The 21,487-nt window shown below is 42.1% G+C and overlaps 3 protein-coding genes across 4 annotated transcripts; 2 read left to right on the plus strand and 1 right to left on the minus strand.

Moving 5' to 3' along the window:
- The first annotated feature begins 910 nt into the window (after positions 1-910).
- On the plus strand, positions 911-3,184 carry LOC121839347. Its single transcript, XM_042297809.1, has 6 exons — positions 911-1,012; positions 1,365-1,398; positions 1,510-1,687; positions 1,786-1,822; positions 1,962-2,362; positions 2,644-3,184. The coding sequence occupies exons 1-6, from the start codon at positions 935-937 to the stop codon at positions 3,182-3,184; spliced, it is 1,269 nt and encodes a 422-aa protein (XP_042153743.1). The 5' UTR covers positions 911-934.
- A 572-nt stretch (positions 3,185-3,756) lies between these two features.
- On the plus strand, positions 3,757-11,319 carry LOC112214738. The gene is made up of 9 exons (XM_042298389.1): positions 3,757-5,639; positions 5,744-5,845; positions 6,197-6,230; positions 6,343-6,520; positions 6,619-6,655; positions 6,795-7,309; positions 7,591-10,588; positions 10,789-10,879; positions 11,127-11,319. Exons 1-9 carry the CDS (start codon positions 3,810-3,812, stop codon positions 11,288-11,290), a joined length of 5,949 nt encoding a protein of 1,982 aa, XP_042154323.1. The 5' UTR covers positions 3,757-3,809; the 3' UTR covers positions 11,291-11,319.
- A 173-nt stretch (positions 11,320-11,492) lies between these two features.
- gltpd2a (glycolipid transfer protein domain containing 2a) lies at positions 11,493-20,175 on the minus strand. Of its 2 annotated transcripts, none has more exons than XM_042298390.1 (7): positions 20,038-20,175; positions 15,802-15,938; positions 14,710-15,666; positions 14,538-14,608; positions 13,487-13,608; positions 12,978-13,346; positions 11,493-12,793 (listed from the first exon to the last, which is right to left on the minus strand). In XM_042298390.1, exons 3-7 carry the CDS (start codon positions 14,792-14,794, stop codon positions 12,565-12,567), a joined length of 876 nt encoding a protein of 291 aa, XP_042154324.1. In that variant the 5' UTR covers positions 14,795-15,666; positions 15,802-15,938; positions 20,038-20,175; the 3' UTR covers positions 11,493-12,564. The 2 variants fall into 2 exon arrangements, with proteins under 2 accessions (XP_042154324.1, XP_024229488.1); XM_024373720.2 differs by having other exon boundaries at positions 13,487-13,704.
- Positions 20,176-21,487: the final 1,312 nt, after the last annotated feature.

Below are 21,487 nucleotides of genomic sequence, written 5' to 3' on the forward strand. Positions count from 1 at the left end.
AATCTCCAATCGCGTCTGTTTTCGTGTTGTTTGCGTAGTCCTACTTTCACACCATCGTTTTTTTTTTGCTGACAGCTGTGACAAAGTCGACACACGGTTTTTGTCAACGTAAAGAATGGTGAGTAATAGCATACATCTTTTTTGAAATCAACCAAGTTGAACTTCTATTGGGTTGACTTGCAGGTGATGTTGACTTGCATGTGATGAAGGAAATCTATCACAGAGGCCTAGCTGTTATATTGTCGCGTAGGTCTAACTGTGTGGATGGAACCAGTTATTATGCCTTGTCAGAGGACTTGGGATAAATGCGGAAGACACATTTCATTTGAATGTAATTCATTTGCGCAACTGACTAAGGTATCCCCCTTTCCTTCCATATGCCGGCCTTATTATTACTTCAACCGAGATATTTATTTTTATCATATTAGGCTATTTTTAATGGTTGCATTCAAATTCCTGTGCAGGGCCACCCGTTGTACACTATGCCATCGTTATGACGTCAATAAGGTCAACACCATAGAATTAGGAATTAGAACCTTGGAATTAGAATGCTTTTATTTAATAGGATCTCTAATGGTCAACACCTATTTGAGTACTTTGGCTGCAGTTCAGGCGGACCCTTCTCTGCTGTGTCCTTGGTGCAGACTGTGCTTAGATGGCATAGCATATAACTAGAACACATTTCTGCACTTTTTGGTTTCGTTTTACAAATTCATTCAAAGTCAGACAAAAAGGAGGTAGGTCTATTTTGGCAGCTTTGTGTTACCTCTTATTAACACAACTTTTCACAATGTCTACAGATAAAAAGCTTCATGGGTTAAAAGACTTTTAATGACTTTAATTTTGAGGATAACTGCAATAGGCTAGTTATGATGATTATAACAACAACACTTGATTACAACAGGACTTGGAAGATAGCCACCAGGAGAAAGGGATGGAAGAGGAGGAAGAGGTGGAGGCAGAGAAACCAGACGCTCAACTAAAGGAAGAGAAGAAGGTCATGTCTGGCGAGGTAAGATTGGTCCTCTTATCATTTCTTTACATTTTTTTGCTAGGTTTTAATCTATCCTGTTTCATTTTACAAACTCGATTCAATGTCAGATGAAAAGGAAGCAGTCTTTCAACAGCTTCACAGCTTTTCAACAAAAAGTTTACAGAATCTCTACATATTAAAAAAACTCACTTTCATTTTGATAAACACTGTATAGGATAGAAAGAATGAGAGGAAGGTGTGATTGGTCCTCTGGCCACTTGGGTTATTTTCTAGGTTTGAATCTATCTTGCTGTCAATTGGCTAAATAATGGACTGCTTTAACTTGATGTTACAAATAATAATGTGTGATTTGAAAACTGTATTCTTGAAGGCCCCCAAAAAATCAGCAGACCAAGGCACTGAAGGTTAGAGATTTTTCTATATTAAACTATTTATTTTCCTAGTACATGTACTGTTTTGTTCCTTTTGTTGTGCAGATTCATTATTTTAAAAACTAATTTATTTTTGTCCTTTAGGTTCCTCAGTGGCATTCTGTTCACCCCGAGCTCACTATCCAGATAAATACCGAAACAGAGCGGCCGTAATTCAACTCTTACATGAGGAATTACACAAGAGTCAACTTTACCCCTCAGGAATGGAAGAGGACGTCTGCTTCCCAATCCTCATCAATTTCATGAGGAATCTCACTGATAGGTATGATCAAAAACTTTAAATAGCATCCATTCTTTATACAACAACCCTGTCTGGACCACTACAAAACAACTGAACATGTTAACTTGTGTCTTTATCAGGCAGTGGGAGGTTATTCAGGAGGGCATGAGAAATCCTGTAAGTTTATCTGTCAACATTTGATGTGTGATTATTTGATAGAAAGTTGGACATGAAGTTTATCATATTGACTAACTAAGCACTTGACAACACAGCCCCTCAAGAATAAATATTATGCTCTTTTTTTTTATTGAAACAGACAACCAAAGTACAACTTGCCAAAATGTGTAGGAAGATAGCGAAAACGGTTTCCCACATTGCGGTAGAGATCCTCATCCCGACCCTTGCACAAATATTAGAGCTTGATTCCGCTGGAGAAGCTAGTTCCTCTCCCTCGCTGACTGGTTCAGAGTGCGCCAACATTGCAAGCATCCAGGAACATGTGGTGAAATTGAATGAAGATGGTCTACCTCAGAGGCCTGGCAGTGGAAGGTCCCTGTGCAGTCAATGGGTCAAGATTCCCTACCCCTCATCCACTGAATTTGAACAGAGGCTGGAATTGATCCGCGGACACAGTTACCACAACAGAGAATTGAGGACGAGCGACAGTGGCAGACATTATTACAGCTCCCACACACCCACTCCACGTTCTTCCTCAAGGTATGTTCACCGACCACACTTCAACTGTGTGCCTGATCTTAGCACTGTGTACATACTGAATTCAAACCAACTTTTTCACACATTACACAGCATATGACACTTCTAAGAATGAAAAGCTAATGAATGACTGTTTTTATGGTAAAATAAGAAGGCAGACACCACATCTTTAGAGAACTAAATATTATAATTATTGGGATTTAGGTGAATTTAAAGTATTGATTTGCAGAGATCAATATGTAAACATTAGCCAAGACTGATAAATTCTTGTGTTTGTTTTGAAGTTCCCAGACGTCGTTGCAGAGGGCACATCGAGTAGACATTCGACTGACAGATCCTCTGAATGCCCTCTTTGGGATCACAGAGGCCACAATTCTCCAAACGCTGGGTGATCAATCCTGCTCTTCTGGCTCACCTGGATTGACCAGATCTGTGGTCAGAGATGTCGTGAGTCAGGTGAACTCTGACATCTCACTGATCATCTCCTGTTCCAGCTCAGGTAAATCAAGACCAGTGTTGTGTGACACTGGCAGGCGATATGCCATGCAGGCCGCCCAGAAGCTGGTGTCTGTTATCTGTGCCAAGTTGCGGAGGTTTGGAATCACTGGACAGGCTGCGCCTCAAGCCAAAACCAATCCATCTAAGGAGAATGTGGACATTGAGGCTTCTCTTGCACCATTGACAGGAGAGGTCATGGCTGTTATGGTCAACTCCAGAGAATGCCAGGGAGGAGAGCAAGGAACAATGGATGTGCTTCGAGAAATAACACACAAAGTAAATGTTTTGGCTTCAAGGGATAGTGTTGGTCTTCTGGAAGACTCCTAGCAGAGGAAAAAAATCTGAAAGAGACTGTATCCTCTGGCAGCTTGGTGAGTCCAAACATCCTCATACTTTCACCTTCTGAGAAAAAGCTTGGATCTCCTGTAATGACAACCATTGAGAAATTCTCCAGTGGTGAATTGAAGTCAGAAGCCACTAACGCTATTAGCGAAGTGCTCATTAGGTCTAGCAGAAGTCTATCTGCACAAATGTCTGCTTGCACACCTGAGCATTCATGTAATCTGGCCAGTGAAAGGAATCTGCCAGCTATGCCAGAACTTTTAACAACTACAATTAATGTAGGTTCTGAAGCCTCTGAAATTATGGATTCCTTTCTGAGCGATATGACATGTATCGCACAATCAGATTTCACAAAAATGAAAGCTCTACCCGCGGCCCTTAACCTTTCTAAAAGGTTGCAGAATACGCTGAGGGGATTTTACTCTCGACTTTTGGCCCCTAACAGCTCAGAACGAGACAAAGAGGAGAATCTAGAGCAAGCTAAAAACATTTCTGCTCCTACTTTGATCCAAAAGTCATTTGGATCCAACAAGAGTGAGCGTATGCTTCCAGGGTCATATCACCAGGAGAAGTGGCTCTTCATAGACATCAGAGCGAAAGCTCCAGACCTATGGCTCTTAGCCCTCAGATCATTCAGCTTCACCTCGACTCTACCACTAAGGAGGTTGTGAGCACAATTGTGTCATGTTACAAGCCAGAAGTTCCTGAGGAAGAATTGACATATTCACATGAAAAGATGTCATCGGATACGTCCCTTTTGGCTACTGAGTTTGTGGACCATGTCATAGCTTGGTTAAAGGTCATCTCTGCCACAAGTTCTGCAACTTCTTCATCAGAGAGTTTGTGCGTTTCTCCAAATGCATTCATTTGCGAACTCTCCAGTGAAACGTTTCAGACACAGGCTGTGAAACGAGTGAAACAAGTCCTAATTGAATCTGTCAGGTGCTTTTCCAACTCAGGAAGTTCCAGCATATCAGAGTCCCACACTAGTCGGGTCAGTCAATCAGATTTTGGCATTCAACAGGATTCCTCCTCAACTTCCTTTATGAGCATGGACTCATCCTCTTTTGGTGTTGTTGCAGCCGTTGTGAAAGACATGAAGAGCCTGTTGCAGACCACCGAATCAACTGATAGTCTACAGCCAACTGATCCTGCCCTTCTACATGGTACCACAAGTTATTCTGAGACATCAAGAAAGAGCTGGCAAAGTGGTATTGCCATTTCTGACTTTAAACTTTGGTCTACAGCACAGACTATTTATAGGCACCTGCGGAACAACCTGAGAGAGTTTTTCATCCGGCATCATCAACCAGATGTAAAAACCACAGATGCTATCATAACGCAAGCCAAAAAAAGTAGCAGTCAAATCTTGCTTGCCATCCAAGAGGAAATGACCAGATCGGAGGAATTGATGACCTCACCGGAGCTGGTGCAACTCCATGGCATTGTGGGAATGATGCTGGAGGGTGTGGAGACAGTTTGCAGTGAGGATGATACAGAGCAAGAGTGGCAAGAGCTTCAAAGGCCTTCAACTTCTTTATCTACTGCTTCAAAAGGCTCAATGTCTCAGAGATTGAACAATACTCACACTCTCCCAGGAACTCCAATGTCAACTGAGTTACTGGACAGTAGCTTACCTGTCATTAGAAGCACATGTATTGATGCAAGAGATGATATTGCATCCGGGGCCTCATTGAGTGACCTAGGAAAAACCCTGAATGGTGTGGCGTGCTTCATCATTGAACATCTTGATCCTGAAGTGATGCAGCAGATCACTTCTCCAGACTCTGATCTAACATCACTAGAAGAACTTATCTCAAAGGAGAAGATTCACTCATTGTGCCATGACCTTGTTGCTCAACTTGAGAGCCTCATTCAGGAGCAGAACAGCGTCCCACTAATCAAATCGGTGGCAGTCGCTAAGTGTGTCTCTGACACAGTTTTGCTTAACCTAGCAAGGAGGGAAAACCAAGTGGGGAAACCCTTCTCCTCCAAACTCATCTACATGTTCGCTGAGGAGTTAGTGAAGCAATTGCTGCTTCCTTTGATCTTGCCTCCTTCATTGTGGGGCTTGGATCAGGAAGCCTCCCTTTACGATGTTCCATCGAGCACATCTAGTCACCGCAGCTCAAGTTCCACTACTTCTCTAGTGACTGTACTTGATTGTAGCAGCTCTCAGGTGTCTGCTAGTTCTTCGCAGGTTTACGATGACACAGTGAATCTGTTCACAAGCGCGATCTGTCACCAAGTGATGGACAACATTTCTGGAGCCTCTAGTCACACAGTGGAGGACAACATCCATGACAGAGAGGCATCCATCATTGCTACTGGGTCTGTGGAGCAGGCCCAGAGTGATTCCAGTTCTCCCCGGGCTGTGAAACAAGGCAAATGGAGGTTCAGATTCCTCCCAAAGTTTCCCAAGTTCAGACTCAACCTCAAGGTAAACCAGAAATGGGTCTAAGTGAAATGTTGTCATTGAGTTTTGCTGTAATTTCTTTACAGGCTAGTTATGATGATTATAACAACAACACTTGATTACAACAGGACTTGGAAGATAGCCACCAGGAGAAAGGGATGGAAGAGGAGGTGGAGGCAGAGAAACCAGACGCTCAACTAAAGGAAGAGAAGAAGGTCATGTCTGGCGAGGTAAGATTGGTCCTCTTATCATTTTTTACATTTTTTTGCTAGGTTTTAATCTATCCTGTTTCATTTTACAAACTCGATTCAATGTCAGATGAAAAGGAAGCAGTCTTTCAACAGCTTCACAGCTTTTCAACAAAAAGTTTACAGAATCTCTACATATTAAAAAAACTCACTTTCATTTTGATAAACACTGTATAGGATAGAAAGAATGAGAGGAAGGTGTGATTGGTCCTCTGGCCACTTGGGTTATTTTCTAGGTTTGAATCTATCTTGCTGTCAATTGGCTAAATAATGGACTGCTTTAACTTGATGTTACAAATAATAATGTGTGATTTGAAAACTGTATTCTTGAAGGCCCCCAAAAAATCAGCAGACCAAGGCACTGAAGGTTAGAGATTTTTCTATATTAAACTATTTATTTTCCTAGTACATGTACTGTTTTGTTCCTTTTGTTGTGCAGATTCATTATTTTTTAAAACTAATTTATTTTTGTCCTTTAGGTTCCTCAGTGGCATTCTGTTCACCCCGAGCTCACTATCCAGATAAATACCGAAACAGAGCGGCCGTAATTCAACTCTTACATGAGGAATTACACAAGAGTCAACTTTACCCCTCAGGAATGGAAGAGGACGTCTGCTTCCCAATCCTCATCAATTTCATGAGGAATCTCACTGATAGGTATGATCAAAAACTTTAAATAGCATCCATTCTTTATACAACAACCCTGTCTGGACCACTACAAAACAACTGAACATGTTAACTTGTGTCTTTATCAGGCAGTGGGAGGTTATTCAGGAGGGCATGAGAAATCCTGTAAGTTTATCTGTCAACATTTGATGTGTGATTATTTGATAGAAAGTTGGACATGAAGTTTATCATATTGACTAACTAAGCACTTGACAACACAGCCCCTCAAGAATAAATATTATGCTCTTTTTTTGTTTTGAAACAGACAACCAAAGTACAACTTGACAAAATGTGTAGGAAGATAGCGAAAACGGTTTCCCACATTGCGGTAGAGATCCTCATCCCGACCCTTGCACAAATATTAGAGCTTGATTCCGCTGGAGAAGCTAGTTCCTCTCCCTCGCTGACTGGATCAGAGTGCGCCAACATTGCAAGCATCCAGGAACATGTGGTGAAATTGAATGAAGATGGTCTACCTCAGAGGCCTGGCAGTGGAAGGTCCCTGTGCAGTCAATGGGCCAGGACTCCCTCCCCCTCAGCCACTGATTTTGAGCAGTCACACATGGTGACATTTGATGACAAAGATCTATCCACAAGGCCCAGCAGTGGAAGGTGTCTGTACAGTCAATGGGTCAAGAGTCCCTACCCCTCTTCCACTGAATTTGAACAGAGGCTGGAATTGATCCGCGGACACAGTTACCACAACAGAGAATTGAGGACGAGCGACAGTGGCAGACATTATTACAGCTCCCACACACCCACTCCACGTTCTTCCTCAAGGTATGTTCACCGACCGCACTTCAACTGTGTGCCTGATCTTAGCACTGTGTACATACTGAATTCAAACCAACTTTTTCACACATTACACAGCATATGACACTTCTAAGAATGAAAAGCTAATGAACAACTGTTTTTGTGGTAAAGTAAGAAGGCAGACACCACATCTTTAGAGAACTAAATATTATAATTATTGGGATTTAGGTGAATTTAAAGTATTGATTTGCAGAGATCAATATGTAAACATTAGCCAAGACTGATAAATTCTTGTGTTTGTTTTGAAGTTCCCAGACGTCGTTGCAGAGGGCACATCGAGTAGACATTCGACTGACAGATCCTCTGAATGCCCTCTTTGGGATCACAGAGGCCACAATTCTCCAAACGCTGGGTGATCAATCCTGCTCTTCTGGCTCACCTGGATTGACCAGATCTGTGGTCAGAGATGTCGTGAGTCAGGTGAACTCTGACATCTCACTGATCATCTCCTGTTCCAGCTCAGGTAAATCAAGACCAGTGTTGTGTGACACTGGCAGGCGATATGCCATGCAGGCCGCCCAGAAGCTGGTGTCTGTTATCTGTGCCAAGTTGCGGAGGTTTGGAATCACTGGACAGGCTGCGCCTCAAGCCAAAACCAATCCATCTAAGGAGAATGTGGACATTGAGGCTTCTCTTGCACCATTGACAGGAGAGGTCATGGCTGTTATGGTCAACTCCAGAGAATGCCAGGGAGGAGAGCAAGGAACAATGGATGTGCTTCGAGAAATAACACACAAAGTAAATGTTTTGGCTTCAAGGGATAGTGTTGGTCTTCTGGAAGACTCCCTAGCAGAGGAAAAAAATCTGAAAGAGACTGTATCCTCTGGCAGCTTGGTGAGTCCAAACATCCTCATACTTTCACCTTCTGAGAAAAAGCTTGGATCTCCTGTAATGACAACCATTGAGAAATTCTCCAGTGGTGAATTGAAGTCAGAAGCCACTAACGCTATTAGCGAAGTGCTCATTAGGTCTAGCAGAAGTCTATCTGCACAAATGTCTGCTTGCACACCTGAGCATTCATGTAATCTGGCCAGTGAAAGGAATCTGCCAGCTATGCCAGAACTTTTAACAACTACAATTAATGTAGGTTCTGAAGCCTCTGAAATTATGGATTCCTTTCTGAGCGATATGACATGTATCGCACAATCAGATTTCACAAAAATGAAAGCTCTAACCGCGGCCCTTAACCTTTCTAAAAGGTTGCAGAATACGCTGAGGGGATTTTACTCTCGACTTTTGGCCCCTAACAGCTCAGAACGAGACAAAGAGGAGAATCTAGAGCAAGCTAAAAACATTTCTGCTCCTACTTTGATCCAAAAGTCATTTGGATCCAACAAGAGTGAGCGTATGCTTCCAGGGGTCATATCACCAGGAGAAGTGGCTCTTCATAGACATCAGAGCGAAAGCTCCAGACCTATGGCTCTTAGCCCTCAGATCATTCAGCTTCACCTCGACTCTACCACTAAGGAGGTTGTGAGCAAAATTGTGTCATGTTACAAGCCAGAAGTTCCTGAGGAAGAATTGACATATTCACATGAAAAGATGTCATCGGATACGTCCCTTTTGGCTACTGAGTTTGTGGACCATGTCATAGCTTGGTTAAAGGTCATCTCTGCCGTAAGTTCTGCAACTTCTTCATCAGAGAGTTTGTGCGTTTCTCCAAATGGATTCATTTGCGAACTCTCCAGTGAAACGTTTCAGACTCAGGCTGTGAAACGAGTGAAACAAGTCCTAATTGAATCTGTCAGATGCTTTTCCAACTCAGGAAGTTCCAGCATATCAGAGTCCCACACGAGTCGGGTCAGTCAATCAGATTTTGGCATTCAACAGGATTCCTCCTCAACTTCCTTTATGAGCATGGACTCATCCTCTTTTGGTGTTGTTGCAGCCGTTGTGAAAGACATGAAGAGCCTGTTGCAGACCACCGAATCAACTGATAGTCTACAGCCAACTGATTCTGCCCTTCTACATGGTACCACAAGTTATTCTGAGACATCAAGCAAGAGCTGGCAAAGTGGTGTTGCCATTTCTGACTTTAAACTTTGGTCTACAGCACAGACTATTTATAGGCACCTGCGGAACAACCTGAGAGAGTTTTTCATCCGGCATCATCAACCAGATGTAAAAACCACAGATGCTATCATAACGCAAGCCAAAAAAAGTAGCAGTCAAATCTTGCTTGCCATCCAAGAGGAAATGACCAGATCGGAGGAATTGATGACCTCACGGGAGCTGGTGCAACTCCATGGCATTGTGGGAATGATGCTGGAGGGTGTGGAGACAGTTTGCAGTGAGGATGATACAGAGCAAGAGTGGCAAGAGCTTCAAAGGCCTTCAACTTCTTTATCTACTGCTTCAAAAGGCTCAATGTCTCAGAGATTGAACAATACTCACACTCTCCCAGGAACTCCAATGTCAACTGAGTTACTGGACAGTAGCTTCCCTGTCATTAGAAGCACATGTATTGATGCAAGAGATGATATTGCATCTGGGGCCTCATTGAGTGACCTAGGAAAAACCCTGAATGGTGTGGCGAGCTTCATCATTGAACATCTTGATCCTGAAGTGATGCAGCAGATCACTTCTCCAGACTCTGATCTAACATCACTAGAAGAACTTATCTCAAAGGAGAAGATTCACTCATTGTGCCATGACCTTGTTGCTCAACTTGAGAGCCTCATTCAGGAGCAGAACAGCGTCCCACTAATCAAATCGGTGGCAGTCGCTAAGTGTGTCTCTGACACAGTTTTGCTTAACCTAGCAAGGAGGGAAAACCAAGTGGGGAAACCCTTCTCCTCCAAACTCATCTACATGTTCGCTGAGGAGTTAGTGAAGCAATTGCTGCTTCCTTTGATCTTGCCTCCTTCATTGTGGGGCTTGGATCAGGAAGCCTCCCTTTACGATGTTCCATCGAGCACATCTAGTCACCGCAGCTCAAGTTCCACTACTTCTCTAGTGACTGTACTTGATTGTAGCAGCTCTCAGGTGTCTGCTAGTTCTTCGCAGGTTTACGATGACACAGTGAATCTGTTCACAAGCGCGATCTGTCACCAAGTGATGGACAACATTTCTGGAGCCTCTAGTCACACAGTGGAGGACAACATCCATGACAGAGAGGCATCCATCATTGCTACTGGGTCTGTGGAGCAGGCCCAGATTGATTCCAGTTCTCCCCGGGCTGTGAAACAAGGCAAATGGAGGTTCAGATTCCTCCCAAAGTTTTCCAAGTTCAGACTCAACCTCAAGGTAAACCAGAAATGGGTCTAAGTGAAATGTTATAATTGACTTTTGCTGTAATTTTTTGGGTGTTTATTACTTGCTGTTGGGTGTCTTACTACACAATATGAAAACCTCTCAATGGCATTACTTTATAATTGTTGCTGTTGTATAAATGATGTTGTTTTAAGAATTACATTCAGTAAGACATTTTATTTTGAAACAATAAGTGCTTGAGGCGGCGCAACAAAAAGCAGGTACAGCCCTCAGAGGAAGCCCAGGACCAGATTAAGGTTCCCCGGGAAGAGGACCATTGCATATGTAAGTCTAACGGCTAATTATTATTTTATCACAGTTTTTTATATAAACTCTGATAATATATATATATTAAATGTATATATATTAAATATATATATAAATATATATATATAAATATATATAAACTGCATAATATTTCACAGTCGCACAACATTAGCAACATGAAAGGATGAGCACACAATCATTTTAAAACCAAGTTCATGTAGGTTTGTTGACTAAAGTTCATGCCAACTTTCCCTTCGGTCTCTAGTACCCAACACAGTGCCAAAGGCTGTCATGGCTCCACTTCAAGAGAGTTGTCTCTCCACTTCTCAACCCAAGGAGAAGAAACACAAACCCTCCATCTTTGTCAGGATGTTCTCGGCCATCAACAAATGCTTTTGGAACGCCTTAAAATGTCAATCTAACAAATAACAACACCTAATTAATAAAATAAAGATTTACTGCATTCAATTAATTTCCTTGTTATCTTTTCATGTCGTTTTTCACAAAAAAGACACTGTAAAATTAAATGTAACTCACTTAAATGTATTTCAAAACAGAGTATTCATGCTGCTTTGTGATTGCCACTAGAGCATTAGGAGGCTCTGAATGTGAAAGAAGTAGTTCACTCATCAGATGCTCAACAAACACGCTGTTTATTTATCAGTTTGCATTTGCTTCAGCATTGTCAATATTGAGTGAACACTGTAAATAAGGGCTCAGTAAACTACTTACTTCATTTGATTGAAAAACTATTGGTATAATATGGACCTCGAGGGGACCTGTAACATCAAGCATGTGAGAGATCTAGGATAAATACACATAAAATATACAGCAACATATGCACTGTAGCCTACATAACAAATGGCTACCTCTGAAAAAGAGTACACGATTACAAAGGGAAAGAACGGGTTAAGAAATTATTCTGAAAACAATGTATGGCCTATCACATGCTGCCTTCAGAGATAAAGTCTCACCGGAGATACAGATTCATTTTCAACATCATAGGATTTGGGGAAAATAACTTTGAATTCTAGAAATAACTGAATCTGTGAAAGTCAATCCTCTGCTATTCAAAGAAAAGGAAAACCTCACAGAATAGTAAGGCATGGTAAACCATAACCTCAAATTCTATCTAGACTACAGAGAGCTCAGTCTGTGAGAGCCAATCCTCTGGGGGTCACAGAAGAAGGAAATAAACAATTCACATAATAGTAGGGTAAAGCATCACTGACATAGGACTCTAGTCTAACTCCCATAACTCAGCTGTGGTCTTAAAGCAATGAAGCCAGAACCCAGGATAGAGGGGCTGCGTGAATCTGGTCTGGACACTGTGGAGGAGGGTCATTGTGTCAGAGACACTGTAGAAGGACAGAGTGCCCGCCTGGTGATCCAGGTACTTAATTCTACTTCTGTGATTTACAGCAGTAGACACACACACAGAAGAACAACTACAGACATGTGAATAAATAACATGTTTATTCACTCCTTTCACTGACACAAAGCAAGTATTCCACGGTTCTCATTAGTTATAAGGGCTTTTCTACATATATAGTTGTTAACAGGCTTATACGGCAGGCCTAACTAACTGAGTTGCTGTGTGTTTCTAGTCTTTCTATCACGTGTCTTTATAGTCTGTGCAGGCTATGTGTGCTGGCATACCTGTCTGTCTGTCTGTCTGCCTGTCTGTGTCTGTCTGTGTCTTTCTATGGCAGCTCTATCATGTTGTGTTCTTCCAGTATGCTCTGTGTGCGTGTGTATACCTCTCTCATAACGTCTACAACAATGTTGAGCACCGGCCCAACCTCCTCCTCTTTTCTCACACAAACTATATCCAGGAACACTCTTCTGTCTGGCAGAGCTACAAACACCAGCTCAGCCGCACTGCGGATCAACCAGGGGTGATGGGGGGCCAGGGCCACGGTGTACGCATCCCTAGGGAACAGGGGCAAGGTTAGGGTTAGTGCGTGTGTGAGAGAGCAGGCGTCTGTGCCCACGATACTGGCAAGCTGGCATGGCCATCAGGCTATGGGTAGTGTGAGACTTGGTCTTCAATCATTTAGTGAAATTGTGAAGTAACCTTTTGAGTGTGTGTGTGCATGTTTTCTGTCTAAGATACCTGCAGAGCTCCCCAGGGGTGCGGTAAACCCCCTGTGCGTCCGGTCCCTCCCCCAGGCCCTGCAGTAGCAGCAGGATCCAGAGCAGCGAACGGTGGAGCCGCAGCAGATTTCTGCAGCCGGAGCGCGTCCGCACACTGAAGTTCACCAAGCCCCTTTGCAGCTCCGACTCCACCATGGAACGCACCGAACTGTAGGCCGCTGGGCCTTGTAGTCCTGATGCGCGAGTTTGTAGTCCAGAGTGTCCTTCTACTGGACTTCGTTTCTCAAGGGCCTCTTTCTCCTGCTGGGCCAGCTCTCTGATGACAGCAATCTTATCTTTGACCTTCTGAGAGAAAAAACTGACCAGAGGTCCGAGAGATTCCATAAACCTAGAGAGAGAGCGAGAGAGAGGAGTGGGGAATCAATGTAGAGCCCTTCACCTAACAACTCCTTACTGTATCATTTATGGCAAGTTTAAAAGGTGTTCCCCTTATAAACACTCTCACACACAGACACACACACACCGTACTTGATGAGTTCATCCCAGCTGTAGAGGTAGTGCTCCATCAGAACATCATCAGAGTGCGTAGCCATGGAAGAGGTCAGGTGGGACATGAGACGCCACACCTGGAATTGTTGACCTTGACACACCTGGAGAGGGGGCACAGAACTCAACACTACACCCCTCTCACCCTGCTGTCCCCCACTCTGCACCCCTCCTGGATGAGGAATAACAGGGCTCTCCAGCTGGAACAGGAGAGAGAGGGAGAGAGGCGGAGAAGATGAAGTATCATATCTACACTACATGACGAAAAGTATGTGGACACCCATTCAAATTAGTCAATTCAGCTATTTCAGGCACACCTGTTGCTGACAGGTGTATAAACTGAGCAACACAGCCATGCAATTTCCATAGACAAACACTGACAGTAAAGCTGCCCTGGTAAACTGTAAGTGATGTTATTGTGAAGTGGAAACTTTCAGGAGCAACAACGGCTCAGCCGTGAAGTGGTAGGCCACAAAAGCTCACAGAACGGGACAGCGGAGTGCTGAAAAATTGTCTGTCCTCGGTTGCAACACTCACTCCCACGTTCTAAACTGCCTCTGGAAGCAACGTCAGCACAAGAACTGTTTCGTTGGGAGCGTAATGAAATAGGTTTCCATGGCCGAGCAGCCGCACACACGCCTAAGATCCCCATTGGAATGCCGACTGCAAGCCAGGCCTAATCGCCCAACATCAGTACTCGACCTCACTAATGCTCTTATGGCTGAATGGAAGCAAGTCCCAGAAGCAATGTTCCAACATCTAGTGGAAATCCTTCCCAGAAGAGTGGAGGCTGTTATAGCAGCAAAGGGGGACCAACTCCACATTAATGCCCATGATTTTGGAATGAGATGTTCAACGAGCAGGTGTCCAAATCATTTTGGCCACGTAGTGTATGTCCTATTTATCTTTATTATATATTACAATCTATCACTTGGTTTCACACTACAATGTAAATTATAGAACAACTAACTAACTGTTAAGACATTTCTCTACAGGCTAAATTGTGTGTGAGTGTGTGTGTGTGTGTACTCACTGTTGGAAGGTAGAAATTGAAACTCAGACAGGGGTGCCAGGAGGTCTCACAATCACGCATTGCAATCTGAGCTGAGAACGAGAGAAACACGTGTACAGTTTGTCACAATATACACACACAGCCACACAGAGAACAGTATCAGCTAAATCCTATGGTTAAAGTGGAAACTCACGGAGCCAGAAAGAACTGAGGAAGAGCAGCAGAGCCGTGATGGAGGCTGGCAGCAGGTAGCGTTGCAGTCGCCCATTAATGCCCATCTTGTCTACACAAACAGGTACTGTCCTGAACACAGACACACTCAGTAGACCACCCCTCACATACTGGTAGGTAACCTCGTCCCCAGGCTATTCGCGACAGAGAGATCCGGCTGGGGAATACAACTAACTAGTAGTAAACGGCTGTCCACCCTAGCTGTATTTCTCTATCTTCTTGTCCCTTTGCAGCTTACACTATTTCTTAGTTTTGTTTTCCTTTCCCTCTCTTTCTAAATGCATTACAGTAAAGAAACACTTCCTCTTTAAGCCACACCTTCTGGAACACTCTGTACTTGACCTTTAACCTTTGGCTCTTATCTCAACCACTGTTTCATCAGCCCTCTATCAACGCACACACAGTCTCTGTATCTCATGATGTCTCTAGACTCTGGCCATGGGTTGGATCTTATCAGTGAAGTTACACACACACACACACACACACAATAGAGACAAACAAGTATGTTGTGATACATTTGATAATTTATTTTTTTACAGAGAGAGACCTACTTCACCTCACCACATTGCTTTCCATGTCTTACATGAAGAGGTACAGTGTGTGTGTGGGTAAGTCTGTCGGTGGGTTGGCATTGTGTCTATGATGTTAATGTGTTGACAATGGCACATGGCAGTATAGATAGTGTTTGATAATGTGTCATTCAGTTCTCAACTCCAGTTCCCGGAGGGCCACAGGACTGCTGGTTTTCATTCATTTCAATTACATTATACAGTAGCTGGGGTCATCAGGGGCACTTTAGCTTAGTCTAACGCTTTGTCCCATTAGACAGCCTGGGACCTGCCTGTCCTCTCCTATTGGCCATGGAGTCTGAGCGGAGTGTCTGGTTGGCTGCTCCTGAGGCAGTGGCAGGGCTAGGATTCTGGAGCACAGAGAGAGAGAGAGTCAGGAAGAGTTTATATACACAACAGTAGATCAATTCTCACATCTTGCCCCAAATACTTTCTGTCCGCCCCCCGTCCAGAGAAGACAGTGGTGTGACACACACACACCTTACCGTTATGCCCCTGCCCCGTCCAGAGAAGACAGTGGTGAGTCCTTTAGAGACAGAGACGTGCTTCATAGGACGGGACTGAGATTGACACAGCTCAGTTAGCAGCTCAGGACTGGAGAGAGACAGGAGAGTAGTGCAACCTACACACACACACACACACACGTTATTGTACACCACTATGTTACACACAGCAGCTCGACTGGACACACACACACACACATTACTACTGTACTAGTATACCATAACTACACTACACTACTACTAGAAGTATACTATAACTACACAACTACTACTAGTATAATATAACGACACTACTACAACTAGTATACTATAACGACACTACAGCTAGTATACTATAATGACAAAAGTACAACTAGTATACTATAACGACACTACTACTTGTATACTATAACGATTCCTTATATTAAGCAAACCAGACGGCATAATTTTCTTGTTTTTTAAATTTATGGATAGCCAGGGACACACTCCAACACTTAACACATCATTTACAAACAGCCAGATCAGAGGCAATAGGGATGACCATGGATGTTCTCTTGATAAGTGCATGAATTGGACAATTTTCCTGTCCTGCGAAGCATTCAAAATGTTACAAGTACTTTTGCGTTTCAGAGAAAATATATGGAATAAAAAGTACATTATTTTCTTTAGGAATGTAGTGAAGTAAAAGTAGTCAAATATAAACAGTAAAGTACAGATACCCCCCAAAAATACTTAAGTTGTACTTTCAAGTATTTTTAATGAAGTACTTTACTGCTACTAGTATACTATAACTACACTACTACTACTACTGGTATACCATAACTACACTACTACTAGTATACTATAACGACACTACCACTACTAGTATAACTCCGTTACTAATACTAGTGTACTATAACTACACTACTACTACTAGTATGCTATAACTACAATACTACCACTAGTATACAATAACTGAACTACTGCTAGTAAACTACAATGACACTACTACTACTAAAAGTAGTATATTATAACTACACTACTGGTATACTACTGGTATACTACAACTAAACTACTCCTAGTACAATATAACTACACTACCACTAGTATACCATAACTACACTACTTTAGTAGTATACTATAACTGCTCAACTACTACAATAGTATACTATAACTACACTACTACTGGTAGTATACTATAACTACACTAATAATACTAGTATACTATAACTACACTACTAGTATACTATAACTACACTACTACACATTCTATAACTACACTATCACTACTACTAGTACACTATAACTACACTTCTAGTATACTATAACTAAACTACTACTACTAGTATACTATAACTGCACTACTACTAGTATACTATAACTACACTGCTACTAGTATACAGTAACGGCACTACTACTAGTATAATATACCAACACTACTACTAGTATACTATAACGACATTACTACTAGTAGTAATATACTATAATGACACTGCTACCAGCAGTATATTATAATGGCACTACTACTGTTAGTATACTGTAACTAGACTACTAGTCAGTGGTGGAAAACGTACCCAATTGTCATACTTGAGTAAAAGTAAAGATAGCTTAATAGAAAATGACCTAGGTATCTTTATGAAGGTCACCCAGTAAAATACTACTTGATTAAAAGTCTAAAAGTATTTGGTTTTAAATATCCTAAATTATCAAAACTAAATGTAATTGTTAAAATATACTTAAGTATTCAAAGTAAAAGTATAAATCATTTCAAATTCCTTATATTAAGCAAACCAGACGGCACCATTTTCTTGTTTTTTTATTTACGGATAGCCAAGGGCACACTCCAACACAGACATCATTTACAAAATAAGCATTTGTGTTTAGTGAGTCCGCAAGATCAGAAGCAACAGGGATGACCACGTATATTTTCTTGCTAAGTACATGAATTGGACAATTTTCCTGTCCTGCTAAGCATTCAAAATGTAACGAGTACGTTTGGGTTTCAGAGAAAATGTATTGAGTAAAAAGTACATTATTTTCTTTAGGAATGTAGTGAAGTAAAAGTAGTCAAATATATAAATAGTAAAGTAAAGTTCAGATACCTAAAAAAAAGACTTAAGTAGTACTTTCAAGTATTTTTACTGAAGTACTTTACACCACGGCTACTACTGCTATGACTACACTACTACTACTAGTATACTATAAGCACACTACTACTTCCACTACTACTAAAACTACTACTAGTATACTATAACTACACTACAAACACTAGTGTACCATAACTACACTACTACTGGAATACTGTAACTACACCGCTACTACAAGTATACTATAACCACACTACAACTACTACTAGTATACTATAACTACACCACTACTACTAGTATACTAAAACGACACTACTACTAGTATACTAAAACGACACTACTGGTATACTAAAACAACACTACTACTAGTATACTATAATGACACTACTATTAGTATACTATAGTAACACTCATACTATTAGACTGTAAGTACATTACTAATAGTACACTACTACACTACTCCTACTACTTGTATACTATAACTACACTATTGACAGTAAACTACACAGTCACTACTAGTAGTATTCTATAACGACACTACTACCACTGCTAGTATACGATAACTCCATTACTACTACTGGTATACTATAACTCCATTACTACTACTAGTATACTATAACTACACTACTACTACTACTACACTACTACCACTACTGGTAGTTTACTATAACTACGACTACACTACTACTAGTAGTATACTATAACGACACTGCTACCACTACTAGTATACTATAACGACACTACTACCACTGCTAGTATATGATAACTCCACTACTACTACTACTACACTACTACCACTACTGGTAGTTTACTATAACTACGACTACACTACTACTAGTTTACTATAACTACACTACTACTACTACTGGTGGTAGTTTACTATAACGACACTACAACTAGTAGTATACTATAACAACACAACTGCTACTCTATAACGACACTACAATTAGTAGTATGCTATAACGACACTACTACTAGTAGTATACTATAACGACACTACTACCACTACTAGTATACTATAACTCCATTACTACTACTGGTATACTATAACACCACTACTACTTCTACTAGTATACTATAACACCACTACTGGTAGTTTACTATAACTACACTACCACTACTACTACTGGTGGTAGTTTACTATAACGACACTACAACTAGTAGTATACTATAACAACACAACTGCTACTCTTTAACGACACTACAATTAGTAGTGTGCTATAACGACACTACAATTAGTAGTATGCTATAACGACACTACTACTAGTAGTATACTATAACGACACTGCTACCACTACTAGTATGCTATAACGACACTACAATTAGTATTATGCTATAACGACACTACTACTAGTAGTATACTATAACGACACTGCTACCACTACTAGTATGCTATAACGACACTACAATTAGTAGTGTGCTATAACGACACTACAATTAGTAGTATGCTATAACGACACTACAATTAGTAGTGTGCTATAACGACACTACTACTAGTAGTATACTATAACGACACTGCTACCACTACTAGTATGCTATAACGACACTACAATTAGTAGTATGCTATAACGACACTACAATTAGTAGTATGCTATAACGACACTACAATTAGTAGTATGCTATAACGACACTACTACTAGTAGTATACTATAACGAACCTACTACTAGTAGTATACTATAACGACACAACTGCTACGCTATAACGACACTACAATTAGTAGTATGCTATAACGACACTACAATTAGTAGTATGCTATAACGACACTACAATTAGTAGTATGCTATAACGACACTACAATTAGTAGTATGCTATAACGACACTACAATTAGTAGTATGCTATAACGACACTACAATTAGTAGTATGCTATAACGACACTACAATTAGTAGTGTGCTATAACGACACTACTACTAGTAGTATACTATAACGACACTGCTACCACTACTAGTAGTATACTATAACGACACTACTACTAGTAGTATACTATAACGACACTACTACTACTAGTATACTATACTGACAATACTACTCGTATACTATACCGACATTACTACTAGTATACTATAACGACACAACCACTACTACTACTATTCAGTGGCTGAGAACTGGAGAGAGACAAGCATCACATGACTTTACTATCAGTACTAGACCATGGCACTGCTTCAAAACTCACCCTCTTTAGTGGGCATGGAGGAGGACAGGGGCTGTGGGGGGGGGGTAAGGGTGGAGGTGGTGATGGAGGTTAGGAGGGAGACCAGGGTGGAGCTGGGGGAGGTGAGGACATCGCTGGTGTCACAGGAGACAGTTCTCAGACCACGGCTTGCTCTCCTCAGAAACTCAGCCTGGAGCTGGGGACTGGACAGGGAGAGGGGTGGAGGAGGGGAGGAAAGAGGGGTAGGAGGGGAGGAGAAGAGGGACACAGAGGGGGAGACAGAGGGAGAGGGTTGGTGGGGAAGGTTTTTGTGTCTATCCGAATCGTTGTCGGGGGAAGCAGCTCTGGGAGCTCTTCTCAGAAACTCAGCCTGGAGCTGGGGACTGGACAGAGAGAGGGGTGGAGGAGGGGAGGAAAGAGGGGGAGGAGGGGAGGAGAAGGGGAGACAGAGGGAGAGGGTTGGTGGGGAAGGTTTTTGTGTCTATCCGAATCGTTGTCGGGGGAAGCAGCTCTGGGAGCTCTTCTCAGAAACTCAGCCTGGAGCTGGGGACTGGACAGAGAGAGGGGTGGAGGAGGGGAGGAAAGAGGGGGAGGAGGGGAGGAGAAGGGGGAGACAGAGGGAGAGGGTTGGTGGAGAAGGTTTTGGTGTCTATCCGAATCATTGTCGGGGGAAGCAGCTCTGGGAGCTCTTCTCAGAAACTCAGCCTGGAGCTGGGGACTGGACAGAGAGAGGGGTGGAGGAGGGGAGGAAAGAGGGGGAGGAGGGGAGGAGAAGGGGGAGACAGAGGGAGAGGGATGGTGGAGAAGGTTTTGGTGTCTAGCCGAGTCGTTGTCAGGGGAAGCAGCTCTGGGAGCTCTTCTCAGAAACTCAGCCTGGAGCTGGGGACTGGACAGAGAGAGGGGTGGAGGAGGGGAGGAGGGCTGAAGGGGTAGGGGTCGAGCTGAATCCTGGGGCGAAAGTGATGTTGAAGATCTCATTGGAATGATGAGGACTTCTCCAACTGGATGCTGAAGGAGAGGACAAGAAAGAGAGAGAGACAGAAGAGAGAAAGAAGGAGAGGTAGAGAGAGAGGGGTTGGTGTATGATCAGTGGTGGAAAAAGTACCCAATTGTCATACTTGAGTAAAAGTAAAAGATACATTAATAGAAAATTACTCAAGTAAAAGTGAAAGTCACACAGTAAAATACTACTGGAGTAAAAGTCTAAAAGTATTTGGTTTTAAATATACTTAAGTGTCAAAAGTAATACTTAAATATTGAAAGTAAAAGTCAAAATCATTTCAAATTCCTTATATTTTGCAAACCAGATGACATCATTTTCATGTTTTTTTTTTAAGGATAGCAAGGGGCACACTCCAACATTAATTTACAAACTAAGCATTTGTGTTTAGTGAGTCCGCCAGATCAGATAAGTATGAATTTGACAATTGTCCTGTCCTGCTAAGCATTCGAAATGTTTCAGAGAAAATGT

The sequence above is a fragment of the Oncorhynchus tshawytscha genome, linkage group LG15 (assembly GCF_018296145.1).
Source record: "Oncorhynchus tshawytscha isolate Ot180627B linkage group LG15, Otsh_v2.0, whole genome shotgun sequence".
Classification (NCBI taxonomy): Eukaryota; Metazoa; Chordata; class Actinopteri; order Salmoniformes; family Salmonidae; genus Oncorhynchus; species Oncorhynchus tshawytscha.